Source organism: Sphaerulina musiva (genome assembly GCF_000320565.1).
Source record: "Sphaerulina musiva SO2202 unplaced genomic scaffold SEPMUscaffold_5, whole genome shotgun sequence".
NCBI classification, from domain to species: domain Eukaryota; kingdom Fungi; phylum Ascomycota; class Dothideomycetes; order Mycosphaerellales; family Mycosphaerellaceae; genus Sphaerulina; species Sphaerulina musiva.
The window spans coordinates 156,018-171,094 of NW_016017387.1; the positions used below are offsets into that span (position 1 = coordinate 156,018).

At 48.8% G+C, this 15,077-nt stretch overlaps 6 protein-coding genes across 6 annotated transcripts; 2 read left to right on the forward strand and 4 right to left on the reverse strand.

Annotated features, from left to right (window-relative positions):
• Positions 1–633: 633 nt before the first annotated feature.
• SEPMUDRAFT_65430 (uncharacterized protein) lies at positions 634–2,324 on the reverse strand. Its single transcript, XM_016909719.1, has 3 exons — positions 1,750–2,324; positions 1,388–1,639; positions 634–1,338 (listed from the first exon to the last, which is right to left on the reverse strand). The coding sequence occupies exons 1-3, from the start codon at positions 2,267–2,269 to the stop codon at positions 659–661; spliced, it is 1,452 nt and encodes a 483-aa protein (XP_016760518.1). The 5' UTR covers positions 2,270–2,324; the 3' UTR covers positions 634–658.
• Positions 2,325–2,499: 175 nt separating this feature from the next.
• Positions 2,500–3,137, forward strand: SEPMUDRAFT_149087 (uncharacterized protein). The gene is made up of 2 exons (XM_016905331.1): positions 2,500–2,638; positions 2,705–3,137. The coding sequence occupies exons 1-2, from the start codon at positions 2,549–2,551 to the stop codon at positions 2,912–2,914; spliced, it is 300 nt and encodes a 99-aa protein (XP_016760519.1). The 5' UTR covers positions 2,500–2,548; the 3' UTR covers positions 2,915–3,137.
• Positions 3,138–3,218: 81 nt separating this feature from the next.
• Positions 3,219–7,221, reverse strand: SEPMUDRAFT_85356 (OPT superfamily oligopeptide transporter). The gene is made up of 14 exons (XM_016910380.1): positions 7,157–7,221; positions 6,650–6,695; positions 6,400–6,568; positions 6,183–6,313; positions 5,738–6,096; positions 5,357–5,594; positions 5,206–5,274; positions 4,849–5,098; positions 4,611–4,739; positions 4,296–4,528; positions 4,167–4,200; positions 3,853–4,051; positions 3,623–3,760; positions 3,219–3,514 (listed from the first exon to the last, which is right to left on the reverse strand). Exons 1-14 carry the CDS (start codon positions 7,180–7,182, stop codon positions 3,433–3,435), a joined length of 2,103 nt encoding a protein of 700 aa, XP_016760520.1. The 5' UTR covers positions 7,183–7,221; the 3' UTR covers positions 3,219–3,432.
• Positions 7,222–9,015: 1,794 nt separating this feature from the next.
• On the reverse strand, positions 9,016–11,892 carry SEPMUDRAFT_163558 (potassium transporter; the record flags this gene model as incomplete). Its single annotated transcript, XM_016908068.1, has 3 exons — positions 9,016–10,626; positions 10,683–11,344; positions 11,700–11,892. 3 exons carry the CDS (start codon positions 11,890–11,892, stop codon positions 9,016–9,018), a joined length of 2,466 nt encoding a protein of 821 aa, XP_016760521.1.
• A 329-nt stretch (positions 11,893–12,221) lies between these two features.
• SEPMUDRAFT_149089 (uncharacterized protein) lies at positions 12,222–13,704 on the reverse strand. The gene has a single exon (XM_016905332.1). It carries the CDS (start codon positions 13,693–13,695, stop codon positions 12,361–12,363), a length of 1,335 nt encoding a protein of 444 aa, XP_016760522.1. The 5' UTR covers positions 13,696–13,704; the 3' UTR covers positions 12,222–12,360.
• A 280-nt stretch (positions 13,705–13,984) lies between these two features.
• Positions 13,985–15,058, forward strand: SEPMUDRAFT_156139 (uncharacterized protein; the record flags this gene model as incomplete). The annotated part of the gene is made up of 2 exons (XM_016907659.1): positions 13,985–14,406; positions 14,614–15,058. 2 exons carry the CDS (start codon positions 13,985–13,987, stop codon positions 15,056–15,058), a joined length of 867 nt encoding a protein of 288 aa, XP_016760523.1.
• Between the last annotated feature and the right edge of the window lie 19 nt (positions 15,059–15,077).

The window sequence follows — 15,077 nt, forward strand, 5'->3', positions numbered from 1 at the left end:
CATCGCTATCGGATGTGACCGGCCGAGTGTCGTGCTGGTAGACCTATATGTCTTATCTCCTCCTCCATTTAGACATGATCGACTGAACGGGAAGCTGAAGGTGCTGGAAGCACATGCACCTATGCAGTTCGATATAGCCAATATCGGGCTCATGCTCTCCCTCTGCGGTAGTGGTCCGCACCTCCAGACCCTATTGGCGAATCAGCAACGACAGCTACCATTGTGCAGGTCGTGTAAAGTTTCGGAGGCGATGAAGTTGTGGTAGTCTGGCTTGGCACCAAGAAGTCTTGGACTTGGGCGAGTGCTTTTCTGGAAGGTGATGCATGCACCAAGCACGTCTGCAGAACCAATCAGATACTCCCCGCCAGATGGCATCATCTACCTGCCGTGTCTTGCATACTGTATATTTCCAATCAACAAAGTAGATATAAGCCTTTACAACACATTATCAGACTACGACTTGTCAGCTTCCTGGTTGAACTAGTTCGCAGGGCAAAGAAGGTCGTTGCAAGGCAATCGTTGCAAGGCAATAATGAGCATGCCGGACCATCTAGCGCGAGGTTGTCAACTTCTGATCAAATCACCTCTCGTTTCTTTGACCCTCGAGGATTCTATTTGCTGGTACTGCAGATGCATGTTATGCCTGCCGTATGGCTGACTACTCCTCTGAGGATGAATCACCCCAATCATTCCACAGAGTCCGTGGCCGGTGCTCCGTCAGTCTCCACGTTCCATCAAAGACGGTGGTGGCCTTGGGCAGCGGTTCTCCGTACAGAAATGGCGGAAAGTAGGTAGATCTTGATTCGACCTGTACTTCCAAAGTGACGCCCAATTTCAGCATCTCCTTCGCTGCGGACGAGATCCTACCCTTCATCGCAGCTGTGAAATCCTGCTCTCGGCCAACAATGCGCACAGTGGACAGAGCAGGAGGCACAGAGCAGGCTGGAGCACGCAGAAAAGGGATTGCGTCGAGTGCTGAGACTGATGCGGTAGGCCCGAGTGGTGCCCAGTAAATCTCGTCCGTCTGGAACACGAGTGTTTTGAGGCCCGAGGGACTCTGTGAACTCATAACGGCGCGCTCAAAGTTAGGGCACTGCCCGCACAAGGTGACAGACTCCAGGCTGCGGAATTCCGCGAAACCTGCATCTGTAGGTGAGTGCGGAGGCCTGATGAGCGACCTGTGCTGGTAGTATGAGGTGGCCACGTAGGTCAAGGCCTTTAGACTATCCTTTTGCTGACTGAGCGCTTGAAGAGTTAGCCCCGGGTCGTTCCGGAACAGGTAGTTGGCTGCAGGATTGAGTTGCTGATCGAAATGCGTCATGTTATGGCAGTTCTCGCCTACGCATTGTTAGCTCGGTCATGGCTGTGATCACAGACAAAAGCTGACCCAGGTACAGTGTCTCTAGTGCCTTTGGCAGGGACAATATGCCTATTAGACCTTGATGGGTGATGTTCGACTCCTCCAAGGTAAGGTGTTTCAAAGAAGTAAATGATCTGTCCCGAATGCTCTCCACCACGTCATCCTCGATGTTGACACACGAGAGCGTGAGCTTTTGGAGGGAGGGGAGGAGAAAGATAGACAGACATCGCCTGCCGATCGTCCAGTAAGGTGACTCCTTTCCATTAAGATGTAGAACGACTGGATTCTTGGTCAGCGCTGTATCAAGACTTCCCTTGATCCCTACAGTGATAATGGCGGCGCTGGAGAAGCGAGACAGTCCTCGCGTCTTTTGTCAGGGACTGACTTACGCTCTTGTAGCCTCTGTAGAGGCCTTCTCTCTACATCATTCACGCACACGGCGCTCTCGAAAGGCCGAAACAAGTTCCGGGCCATGTGCTCGTAACTGTCTTCGTCTTCGAATTCGCCAGTATTGCATTCAGGACTTTCCACCATCAGTCTTCTCAAGTTGAGAGCATTCTCTAACAGTACACCGAGATCATCGAAAGAAGGACTGGAGCGCGGGTGGCAAGGCACATCGAGGTGATGAATGGCCTTTGCTCGAGCTGGCCGGTTTCCCACGACGGAATGCAACATGTTTGTCATTTGGACAGCATCGCGGATGAGGGCAGATCGATAGAGCACGGGTTCAGTCAGTTCTTGAATCTTCCTACACGTGCAAGCGAGGTGCTTCAATGTCGTCCGGTTATCGACGTGCTCGATGATTTGTGCAATGAGTTCTGTCGGCAGCTCCAGTAAGGCGAAGCGGAAAGTGGCGTTCATGGCGGCCAGCTTGCGAGTGACTCTGCGAAAGACGCTCTTCAGACGCATGAGCGTTGGTTTCCGGGTGAATTGTTGACCACCACGGAAGTCCAGAGTGGGAGAGTGGGAGAGTGGCAGAGTGACGATGAAGGGAGGAAGTTGGATGTGTAAGTGAGGTAGATAATCTAGGAGGTACCTCCCCAGGTCATCTTATTGGCTTGGCGCCAAGACTGGTCCACTGTCGCCGCCTCCAACCTTCCCAAATGTCCCTCAACTTCCATTATTCTTCGAGAATCGGCTTCCATTCAGCGAAATGTCTTACCGACTGCGATTTGGCTACAGAATGGTATGAAAGAAAGAATTAGGTTGAGCGGAGTGAGGTGGATGAGGAGGAGGAGGCGACGTGGTTACAGTCTTGCGAGTGTTCAAGATATCTACGTACACTACACACTATCCATCATCCCATCCCCCGCCACTTATCATCTTGTTGACATAAAGTAACAGCCCATCGCATCATTCCAAACGCACACAGTCGCTGCAGACAACACAAGAGAGGAAAAAGAAAGCGCAACCAAGTATTCACTTCCAAATCTGCGAGCTATTTATCTATGCTCCATATACCCCTCAATTCGAAGCCTCACTCGTAGAAAAAAGCAAAGCAGACCTGTGTGTATTCAAGACATGAAGTCCCAAGGATACTGTATGTATGATTAGAAGACGGAGAAGAGAGAGGAAAAGAGAGAGGGGCAGGAATCTTGAAAAGGTGGCGGACGCGGGAGGTGAGATATTGCTATCTCTCAGGGTGGACAAGTAGGTATTTCTATGCGATAGCGTACAGTCTTCATCGTAGTAGTAGTTAGTAGTAGGCTTGAAGAGGGAGGGAGAGGGAAATCTGGAAAAGGAGATGGGTGGGTAGCAAATTTGTATGAGAAATGGGGGTGGAGATGCAACCAAAAAATCCAGAAATACAAAGTTTCAGTTAAAATAGTTCCATCATCATTATCGTTACCAGGTATGTGTGCTCTTGTTTCTCTTGTTGTTGTTGTTATTGTTGTTGTTATTGTTGTGTTTCGCTCCATCGCTTTGCAACGCGCGTTCTTCCTCCCTCTTTCATTCATTCTTTCTCTCTCTCTCAGAGGAAATGCATTAATCCTTTCGCGAAACCCCTTTCATGTGCCTTAATAATCCCCCTCTTCTTCTCACATACCCCAATTATTCACTCACTCCCCCACTTACACCTGCATCGCAGCCGGCAGTTTATCCGTCGGTGGAAAGCAACGATCTGGATAATCCGGATGATTGCCCCACCAATTTCTATCACGCAAATAGGAGTCGTCAGCAGTGTTAAGGGGATAACCTCTCTTTTTCTCTCTTTCTCTCGTGATCGGGACAACAAACAAAAAAAAACCCGACTCAACGTACGGAAAGTCAACCCGCGGCATATTAAACGCAAAAGCCATCACAAGCCCTTGAAAAGCCACCCCGCAGGCAAGAGCCATAGCAAGTAAATAGTTATAATTTGCCCACCAAACCGGATGACGGCGAAGAATATATCCCATACTAGGTAACCACCACCAGATCAACCCAAAAAACGTCAGTAAATGATTATTCTTTCTTTATATCGAGTGGTGATATGGGGAGAAAAAACTCACAAGACAAGAGAGGCAATAAAGCCCGAGAAAAAAGATGTCATGGGTGCAATGGGAATTTCACTGAATGACTGGAAGAAAATTGGTGCGTTGAGGTAGTATTCCGTTTCGAGGTTGGGCATCCAGCGTTGGAGATAGTAGGTGAGAACGACGACGAGGAAGCCGATTAGAGCTCCATAGTAGACGAAGTTGTATTCGGATCCTGTTTTGTTGCTTGGATGTCAGTATGTTTTTTTTTGCACATTGTAATTGCTGTGTGTATTGTTGTAGTAGTAGACAGAGAGAAAAAGCAATGAAAGGGGAAAGAAAAAACATACCAGAGCCAAACATTCTTCCCGGACCAATCACCCCCTATATCATTTGTTGCACAGCAGATTAGTAAAAAAAACATCATCAAGTACAATTAATGTAGGTATTGTTACTCAAGCAAGTTGTCCCAAACATACCCATAAAATAGAAGCCGAATACCAAGCTTTAGTTCCCAGCGCGTTCCAGCTCACAGAATGTTTGATTCCCTTCAACATGGCATGATCGATATTATCCAAAACGAGTCTTGTAACGCCATAATTGACCAGCGGGACAATCGCCGTGCCCCACATTTGGCCCCAGAACATGGGCCGTTCGGGGATTTTGAGGTAGTAGCCCAGTTTGAACATGCTCAGTAAGCTCAATGCTTGACCTATATATCACATCATGTGAGGAAAAGGGGAGAGGAGATTAGTATGGATTTGGCTTTGTTCTTCTTCTTTTTCTTCACTCACCGAGAATCGGATTGGCAAAAGCAAAGCAAGACATGACAGCCAAAGGTTTGCCATGAAAGATGAAGCCGGCGATCAAATCGGAAATCATCGTATCGCCAGGAGAAGTTCCCGCAATAGCGGTCAAAATACCTATTCGATAGCGTGTTCGCACGAGTCAATTTTTTCCAAAAAACAAAAACAAAAAACAAACGTGGCGATAGAATTGTATGGACAGGGGCTTAAAATCAAAAATACTCACCATTGGGATACGTCAACACCAGGGCCAAGATGAAAAATACTGCAAACCCCCACCACGGCAGTTGGAAACCGCCTTGGTAAAAGGTCAAGAGAGACATGCTGACCGAGAGGACGAGCACGACTGCATACCAGTATCGAGGCACCTTGGGGTATCTGCTCATGACCTGGAGGTAGGGATCGTTGTATTCGATGTAACGACCGGAGAGACTGGCGACTGCGATTTGCCAGGCACTGCTGCCGTAGTAGCACAACTGTGTTGGTGGATAAGATTATTAGTGGTCCACTCCATAACGCTACCAGCAGATTTTTTTTTGTTTGATTTTTTGCTTTTTCAAGCACTGCAGAAAAAAGGACATACCGCAAATGCGATTGTGGCCGAGATACTGGTCAAGCCCCAGAAGAAACGGAAGATATACGATGGAGCCCACTGTGATAAACACACGGTCAGAAGCGAGAATTTTTTTTTTTTCCACCCACAAGAGGAGTTTGTTTTTCGCGAGAACACTTACATGAGGAGCGCCACGTTCCGCGAGAGCAGTCTGATTCAATTGAAACTCCGGAGTCAGAATCGCACTGGCATTGTAGGGTTTTCCCGCAGCAGTGTAGACGCTGGTCGTCATGGCGCCGAATTTCTGCGCGTTGAAGGTGTTGGTGTAGTAGAGGATCGGATAGAGGATCCAGCAGGCGAAGATGATGGCGACGCCTTGCGTGACACTGACCCAGAGAGGGGATACCAACGGTTTTAGACTGGTTGGAAATATCCACGATTTTGATTAGCTCAATCTTCTTTCCTCGGCCTTGCCGTGCGATTTTATGGATTTGCTTTTTCTTTTTCCCTTGATCTCCCGTGGCAGATCAAGCTTCGAGGGAAGAGGGGATGCAGTACTCACAATCCGTTGATATAATTATAATCGAGTGAAAGGGTAAAGAAACCAAACCCATACGTTCCCGAACCGAGAACGAAAGCTTTAGGATTTCCATGGCCGAACCAACAAATGATGGGCAACGATGCCAGCACAGGAATAATGTACTGCGGAAACCACGTCCACACAAAAGTCGCCGTGAGCGCAATGGCGAAGAATTTCACTCCCTTCTTGGTGGTCGCACTGCTGCTGTGCATTGCCCGAAAGAGAGCAACTTTGGGGAGCGACATGGGATAATACATGGTCGGCGGTGTGACCAGATGCTCTCTCAGGAGACCTGCAATGCCATAGCCGATGAACATGGAGGTGGAGAGATACATGATGCCCTAGGAAGAAAAAAACCAACCCCGTGATTGTCAACAGCTGAGGTCCAAGTTCATAATAGGAGGTCACACAGTGCCCGGCCACTCACCCAGAAAGCATTAATTCTTCGACCATACCAGAGCTCAAGGCATGTCAACGCACCCAGAGCATAAGATACCGACGTCGCCTGACTATATGCGCAAGTCACCATAGCATGCTCTTTGATCCGGAACGGTCCTGCTCACGTTCAAATAGTGTCAGTCAGTCAGTCCATCCAGGAATTCCCCTTCACGGAAAAAAAACTCCCTTCTCTGTGCATTTCGTACCGGGATTCATGGTCCATCTGTACCCAAACGTATTAAAGACATGAGTGGGCAAGTATTTCGCCATTGCAATTCCGCAGCCCCATGAGAGTAATTGTACTGCCGATTCATCGAGGGATCCGCCAAAGGGCTTGAAGAAGAATACCGTTTGGACCGTACTGCCGATTATGGACTGTGCACGTACGGAAAGATGAGTTAGCCATGCATTAAGAGGTATACTCTTTTTTTCTGTTAAAGTAGATGTTTTGCTCACCCAAATGGTGGTTAAGACCCAGAATCGGAAGGTTAGAATTGGTTCTCTGCATCAATGATTTGATCAGCGTTGATGCTCGCTCATTTTTGATGGAATTTGGGATGGATTCTGTCATCACAGGCGAGGAAGCCACAGTGTTAGAGGAGTAGGAGCAGCATACTCAGGATCTGTTAAGAAAAAGACCACAAATTAGCGTCCTGAGATTTTTCCAGTAATTCATACATGCCCATGACATTAACGCAACCTGTTTTTCTCCTTTTTCTTCCTTTTTTTTCTTTTCTTTCCCTTTTCACCTTTCCAACTCTGCCTTCCCCTTCCCCTTCCTTTTCCCTTCCTTTTCCCTCTCCCACTCCCTTTTTCTCCCTCTCCCATTTTCTCCCACTCCCTTTTCCTCCCTTTCCTCCCTTTCTCCTTTCCTCCCTTTCCTCCCCTCCCTTTCTCCCCCTTTCCTCCCTCCATTTCCCCCCAAAACAAAAAACAAGCAAAAACCAAAAAAAAAGAAAAAACCTACCATCTTCCAAATCCACAGTCATAGCCACAAACCGATTCGGATAATCCCTCAACCTCGGATCCTGACACGGTTCCGTAAGTTTCTTGACTTGGGCATCAATTTCCGACGCATCGCACGACACCACATCTGCCGTGAGAACTTTTGTTTCGAGTTCAATGCCACTTCCTCCTGTAGACGTTCGTCGCGAATGATGATGGTGATGATGGTGATGGTGATGCGCCATTTTTTTCATGGCATAAGGAGGTGGGAGATTTTTTTTGGAGAGGGTGAGGGGGGTGGGGAGGAGATGATGATGATGATGAGAGAGTTTGAGGAGGGGGGACAAGGGGTGGCGAGGAGGGTGTGTTTGTTGTTGTTGGCACTGCTGGTACTGCTGGCACTCCGGCTGCTCCTGGTCCTGCTAGGCGGAAGAGGACGTGGGAGAAACACGTTCCATCAGTATAGAGATGTGTGAGGTATGTGAACGAGCGAGAGTGAGCGAGCGAGTGTGCAAGGTGAATAAAAAGTGTCGTGTTAAAAGTGTGGAGTCGACGAAAGGGAAAACAAAAACCAAAAAGTTCCAACTTGGGCCTTTATCGCGCGGTTGTTGGCTCTCAGCACACCACACAACGGTACACGGTACACGGTACACACCCCATCACCATTCCAGCATTCAGCATTCACAAATCAAGCTGCAGCCTTTTTCTTTAATGCTGGTTCGGGTCCAGGGCAGTCTCACCAGCTCTCCCCCTCAGGCCCGAGAACACGCTCTCTCAGCAAATCTCAGGCGTGGAGAACCTTGCCTTGTGATGTACTTGCCCCTGGTGAACTTTTGTTGAGATACTTCAGCATCGAGCCATGGGATTGGAGGACATGATGAGCTTGGACGGTGGAAACCACGTGTTTGCGTGTGTCTTGTGTGTGTGTGTGTGTGTATGTGGCTGGTGAGATTAGTTTGTTCATTCTACTGGGTGATTGATATTAGGTAGGTATATATATATCTTGCTGTGAGAAGATGGAAGAAATAAACTTACCATTAAGATGAAAAAAAAAGTCCCTTTGCGCATACATATATACACACCCCCTTTTCCGTTCCCCTCAAAGAATCCAATGCAGTCGGAGAACACACACGTCAACAAAAAATCCAATCCAAAAAGTACATACAATGTACCTGAGTAATAACCCATCATCATAAAATTACACTACACTACTAACCAAGTCCCAAATGTCCCAATACAATGGTTCCAAAGGAGAGAGAGTCCTCCTCGACGAAAAAACCCCCCCTGGACCTTGTACATTTGACCGACCCGAACCCTGTAGTTTTTTACCCCTGGATTTAGGGTATACACTTTATTTTGGGAACCCGCTTTTTCCAACAAAAGCCGAATTTCTCAAGACAAGAGTCTAGGCCATTCTTCTCTCTTTTTCTTTCTTGTCGAGTTGTCGTCGTCATATGAGAGGGTACGAGAAGTCGTTTATCCGACGACGACGACTACTATTTTCTCTTTCTCTCTTTCTCTCTCTTTTTCTCTCTTATACATGTTTCGAAAGGCTGGAATAGCGCTTACACAACAGTGTTACACACACACACACACACACACACACACACACATGCACAAGGGGGTATACTTTGTGACCTAACTGACCTACCTGTACCTACGTAAGATACTAGTGTAAAACTGTAGTGTTATCACAAAATCCTCTTCCCCATACCTCCATCACAGGCTGTCAGGCTCTAGGTATGCAGGTACCGGCAGCGGCCCCCCAAAGAGCAAAAAAACAAAATGCTTACATACCTTACTAGGCAGTCTAGGCTACCAGCTACTTAGTAGCCTGACGGCCCTTACGGCCCTTACGGCCCTTACAGTTGGCCCCCTTACACGTCCATCACAAAGCCTATTTCTACCAACCGGTCCGTTGGAACCTTCAAGTTTGCCATTTTGTTCCGAGAATTTTCTCTTACAAATAAGAAAACTTTTAAGAGCGCGAGTCGCCACAGAGGAGTTTGGGGTTGGATGTGAATTTCTTCTTTGCCGAGGATGTAGAGGACGCGATGCTCGAATGCTGTTTGTAGATTATGGAGATTGGAAGAGATTCCTCCTAGGGGGGGCGTGGTGGTGGTGGTGGAAGAAGTGGCTGTTGCAGAAGATTTTTCGGTGGTGGTGATGATGCGATGAGAGATATGATCATTATCGCTTGCTGATTCCTCATGATTTTTTCGATTCTGTTGTTGCAGAATAATATGGTCCGATACACGATGGTAAATGAGTGTGGCGAGATCAGGAGTCACGACCTCATCCATGTAGCCATATCTCGCAACCACACGGTAGCAATTCGGCAGGGAATCCAGCTGTCTGACGACATATCGCTCGCTAATGTCGATAGTAGGAGTTTCGAGAGGTCGTAGATGGAAAAAGACTGTGACTTCGGGCTTCGAGACGAGCTTGTTGATGAATTGGCTGAAAATCATCGGCGTCTTATCGCCTCCCTTGTCGAAGAAGATGCCGAATCCCTTGGTTACCGACAGCTTCTCGCCCCAGGGTTGCTCCAGCAGGGTATCAGCAAAGTTCGTCAGTCTCAAGCTGCCTTCGTCATCCTTGCGGACATAATGTGAGAGTGGATTGCGATCGTGTCGCTCTGCTCTCCATTGCTGTTCTTTGCCGAAGCGCCACAGGATGAAGATGCAAGCAAGAATCGCAGCGAGGGTAATGGTAAACCATGCGCCATCGGGAACCTTGGTGAGTGCAGAAGACAGAAATGCCCCATCCATGGCTGAAATCGCCAGCCATGGAAGGACGACCATCCACGGACGGAGGCGCCAGACCAGCAGCGCGGTCAGCGCAGTCATCTGCGTGTCAAAGAATGTCACAAACATGACACAGACACCGTAAGCCTGTCCGAGAGAGGTCGTGTCGCGAAAGACTGCTGTGATGGCGACTGTTCCGATACAGAGCAGGTAATTCACAAGTGGAACATAGAGCTGATTGTGATATGTCTTCGATGTGTGCACAACCTGAATCTGCGGAAAGTACGAGAGCTTGACGATTTGTGCCAGAAGCTGGAAAGTAGCCGTAATAATGGCCTGAGAGGCAACAATTGCCGCAAGGATGGCCAAGACCATACTGAGAATGAGGCAGCCGGGAGGAGCGGTGTTGAAGACAGGATACGCGTAGGCCTCCGGACGCACAGCCAGGTACGCCGCCTGGCCAATATAGGTCAGCAGCAGGCAGGGAAGACACCAGCACAGCCAGCTGATCTGGATCGCACGCATGCTAAAGGCGCCCAGGTCGGCGAAGAGAGCCTCCACTCCGGTAAAGGCGAGCAACACGCCTCCCAAAGATCGCCAGCCGTCTTCGCCATGGCGGATCAGATAATCAAAGGCCTCGCCTGGGTTGAATGCTTTGAACACTCCGGCGTCGAACATGACCAGGTTGTAGATTCCGAAGGATGCAAGCAGTCCGAGCCAAATGATGATAATGGGAGCGAACTAAGGAAAGTGTCAGCGATAGGTCTGCGAGAAGATATATGAAAGACCGAGCTCACCACAGAGCCTAGCTTCGATGTGCCAAAAGGCTGAACAACGAAGAGCATGACGAGGATACCACAAGTCGCACCAATGACTGTTCCTTGGCTGATATCAGGAACAATCACATTCAGCCCTTGAACGGCACCAAGAACAGACTGTGCGGGAGTGAGCACTCCATCGGACATGACCATGGAGACTGCAAAGACTCCCATCACCTTGAGCAGAGTCTTGAAAAATGCACTCGACTCAATCGTCTTGCGTACTTGTCGATTGGCCGGCCGCATCTCATTCGTCAGATACCGCTCCATCTTGATCATCGGCTCTTCTCGCGGGTCTCGATTGGTAATGTTGGCATACCGGGACAAGAGTGAGTAGCAGCTAAAGGTACCGCCTTCCCCTTCATTGTCCGCTCGAAGAATGATCAAAACATACTTCAGAGTGACCATCATCAAGAGAGACCAGATGATGAGTGACAACACCCCAATGACATCCTCGCGGGCCGGCGGGCTGGTAAACGTCGACGAGAAGACGTACAGTGGCGAAGTGCCAATATCGCCATAAATGACACCAACGCTTTGATATGCCAGGAAGAAGAGATGTCGTCCTTTGAAGATTTGCTTTCGGCGTACATCGCCATCATGTCGAATTCCAGCCTCGTCGTCGTGGTCTTGTGGAGGAGCTGTTGCTGTACCGGATGGCCGAAAAATCGATGGAGCTAGTGAGTTTCTTCTGGTCCCAGAGACGTTACGACTAAAAACCTGCACGACGTTAGTTTTTTGTCATTCATCGTGAGATGGGTGATCGGAGATGCAGCCGTACAATGCCATCCTGAGCATCCTTTCCAGTGGATATAGCCTCGTGCGAGCTGACGGGTTGCACGGAATCCTCGTCGAATTGTATAGCAGTGGGAGGAGACATGGTCGAGAACTTGGTCTGGAGCAATACAGACTCACAGCGGGTGAGGAAAAGCAAGTCGTCGTCGTATCGATCGTCTCAATTTTTGATCAATCGGTAATTGACCCGCTGCTACCCACGAACTGAAAAGATGTCCAAACAAGCGTTATCGCAGAAAGACCAAAGGCTTGACGGGCTTGGGAGCCATGAGGAGCATAGGATGCGCCATGGGTGGGACAATGGCAGGCCGGTGGGTAAACGATTGGTATAGGTACAACCAGAGAAGGTGGCGCGAACGCATGTGATGATGTTTTTGTTGATTAAATCGCTCATTGTTACTGTACTTCTTCTCCCGGCTCGGTCTTCTCGTCGGGGCTGTTGTGGTTGGTCTCAGATCAATATCGCTTAAAGCATTCCTTGTACATACAATTCGAGGAATGTGCTACTTGAAAACTGTCGCCGCATCTATCACATGTCTGGAAGACAGCCTCGGCACAAAAACTGCTTGTGCTTCTATACCAGGTAGGGCAGGGCTATCCTGGCCATGTTGTAACTCGCACAATCAGGCTGTAGACAGCGTTGCCAAAGCCTAAAGGTGGTTGTTGTTGCTACTGTTGTTGACAAACGGCACCTATGACAGCGGTATATCTGCTTTCGATGCTGTTCCCACGCTGTTGTATGTTCAATCTGGATGGAACTATCTAGGGAACATGTATCTATGGAATACAAACAGTGAGCTCGCTCTGCTACATCTAATGTATTTTTCTGTGGCCAGTTTCTCAGTGTCTATACATCTCACACTTATGCCAAAGCAATCTGCCCTGCGCTCATCCTCCTCATCCTGCTCCTCCTCTCCTCATGCCCTCTTTTCATCGCCACATCCTCATCCAATGTCGCCCTCTCCTCATCCCCCGCCTCCTCTTCCATATCGTCTTCATCTTCAAACCCAATTTCCGCCTTCTTGGCCTCTTCCAGTGCATTCGCTCTCAACTTTTCGTTTACAGTCCTTCTCCAGTCCCTCATCTTCACCACCCCTCTTTTCTTTCGATCCATTCCCCACAAAGCCTGCACTGCTCGACCCAACTTCCCATCAGCAGCATCACTCGCGTAATCCAAGATCCGATCCAACAAATCCAGCGTGCCATGATCAAACGAATACACCTCTCGATCCATTTCCTCCAACACGAGACTGATGGCTTCCATGTCGCGATATTGCCGCCAGAGGAGATGCATGTGTTGATTGTAGAGCTCGGTGGTAGCACCCAACGCGAATGCCAGAGGACCGAGTTTCTTCAATTCGGGAAGAACGACGAGGCCGAGGGAGTGTGTGGTGGGTAACTTGGAGGTTTGGAGATGCATATAATGTTGGAGTAAAGCTGGCAGAGCAGTAAAATTGCTTTTGAGGGCGATGCTGTCGGGAGTAGAACGCAGTCGGTCGAAGACTTGGTCGCGAAGGATTGTCCAGAGCTGAACATCTGAAGTGGCATTGTCCATGAGGCTTTTGATAGCGAGGGCTTGGGCGTCTTTGATCTCGAATTCGGAGACGGGTCTGACTGAAGAAGTCTTGTTGTCCTCGCGAGCGACTCGTCGACGCAATTCCTCTGCTTCTTCCGCGAGAGGTCGTAGCAATTCTGGAAATTGTACTGTTTCCTGCTGCTGCTGTTTCTGTGTTCCCGTCTTCATCTTTCCGTCCTTCTTGCTTGCGATGCCCTTCCGAAACAGCTCTTCGAACACCTGCATCTCTCGTGGAGTCATGGTGGTATTCCGCAGTCGCTCTGCAGGCGTGGTCGATCCCGTGTCGCCTTCGAAAGGTATACTGTGCAACTGCTTTGGCCTACGCATTGCATTCTGCATGCGCTGCGAAGTTGGCTCATCCTTGCTCCGCGCTGACCGACCTCTTCCCCTTCCCACACTCTTCGACGACCATTTGTGTCTGATATCCTGCAATCTCTGCTCTTCCGCTGCACCTTGTCCTGCTTTGTGTTCGAGATTGAGATGGTCGGCTGGATGTGCTGATGGGAACTCATCTGAATATGCGCGCAGGATGCTTCGAGTCTGGTACAGAAAGGGAAGGAAAGTAGCATGAGAAGGGCTTGCGATACCTAGACTTCGTGATGATGCTCTCTTGGTCAACATCTTCAATTGTCTACACGACATCGAGTCGCTGTGCCATCGATAGATGGAAGTAGAAGGCTCATGAATTCGACGCGATCAAAAGTCACGTGACATGAACATTACCAGATTACACTTCACTTTGGCCCGTCTACCCTCCCGTCTACCCTCGACAGCTCTCCTGTCGATCTCCTACCTCCTAGGAGGTAGACCTCGACCTCGCTCGCTGAGCAACAACACTGGTTTCAAAACAAAAAAAAAGGACTACACAACTTTCAACTCACAAACAAGCCCACCACGAAACCCACAAAAGATGCAATACCATTACCCACAAGCCTCTCTCCCCGGCCTCCCCGTCGAACTCCGCCTAATCATCCTCCAACACGCCCTTCTCCTCAACTCCCGCATCGAAATCCGCCATCAACAAAAGTGCACCTCCCATCCCATCAGTACCATGATCAGAAGAACTCTCCAAGCAACAATCTCTCCATCGTCCTCTTCACGCACCGCCTGGTCACTCCTGCAAATCAACTCTCAAATCCGGAATGAAGCCCTCCCGCTCTTTTTCGAACTCTGCAATTTCCACTTTTATGACACGTTGACCCGTTCTCTGCTTGCAAGTTTCTTGCAGACGATTGGGGGAGATGCGGTCATTGGTCGTATGAAGCATGTTTCTTTTCATACTAGAGGGAAATGTATCATGTTTGGTTTGGGGGATGCAGAAGAAGAAGAAGGGTACGTTTTAATTTTTTTTTCTTCTTATCATTATCTTTCCCTGTTTCTTCTGTTTATTGTTGATTCGAGTATCGGACTCGAAAAATAACAACAACAACAACACATTTCTATCCCTTTTCACTTTTCCCTACTCCTCCTCTACCAAAAACAAAACAAAAAGAAAATTCCACTAACCTCCCCTCCCCCCTTCTTCTCCTCCCCCAACAGCCCATCATCATCATCAACCCCCTACTCCAACGGCTGGACAACCAACTCCTATCCCTCCCGCTCCGAAGATTACTGTCTCCGAGACCTCACCATCAACCTTTCCCACCCCTCCTCCTCCTCCTCCTCATCCTCTTCCTCCTCTTCCTCCTCCTCTTCCTCCCCTCCACAACCCGACATCTTCAACAACATCTTCACCACCTCCCGCCTCTGGACGAACCACAACCCGTTAGCAAAACAATTATGCTCCAATGGGGCTTTTGCGTGTCGAGAACAGATGTGTGAGGCGTTTGAGAAGGCTGGGATTTTGGATTGGAGATGTGGCGAGGAGGAGGAGGTGAAGGGAAAGGAGAAGAAGATGATCATCATGAGCGAGGCGAAAATCTTGCAAGTGTGGGATGTGATGAGTAGAGATCATCATCATCATAATAGTTGTTGTGTATTTTGAGGAATTCTTTTGTGTTTTT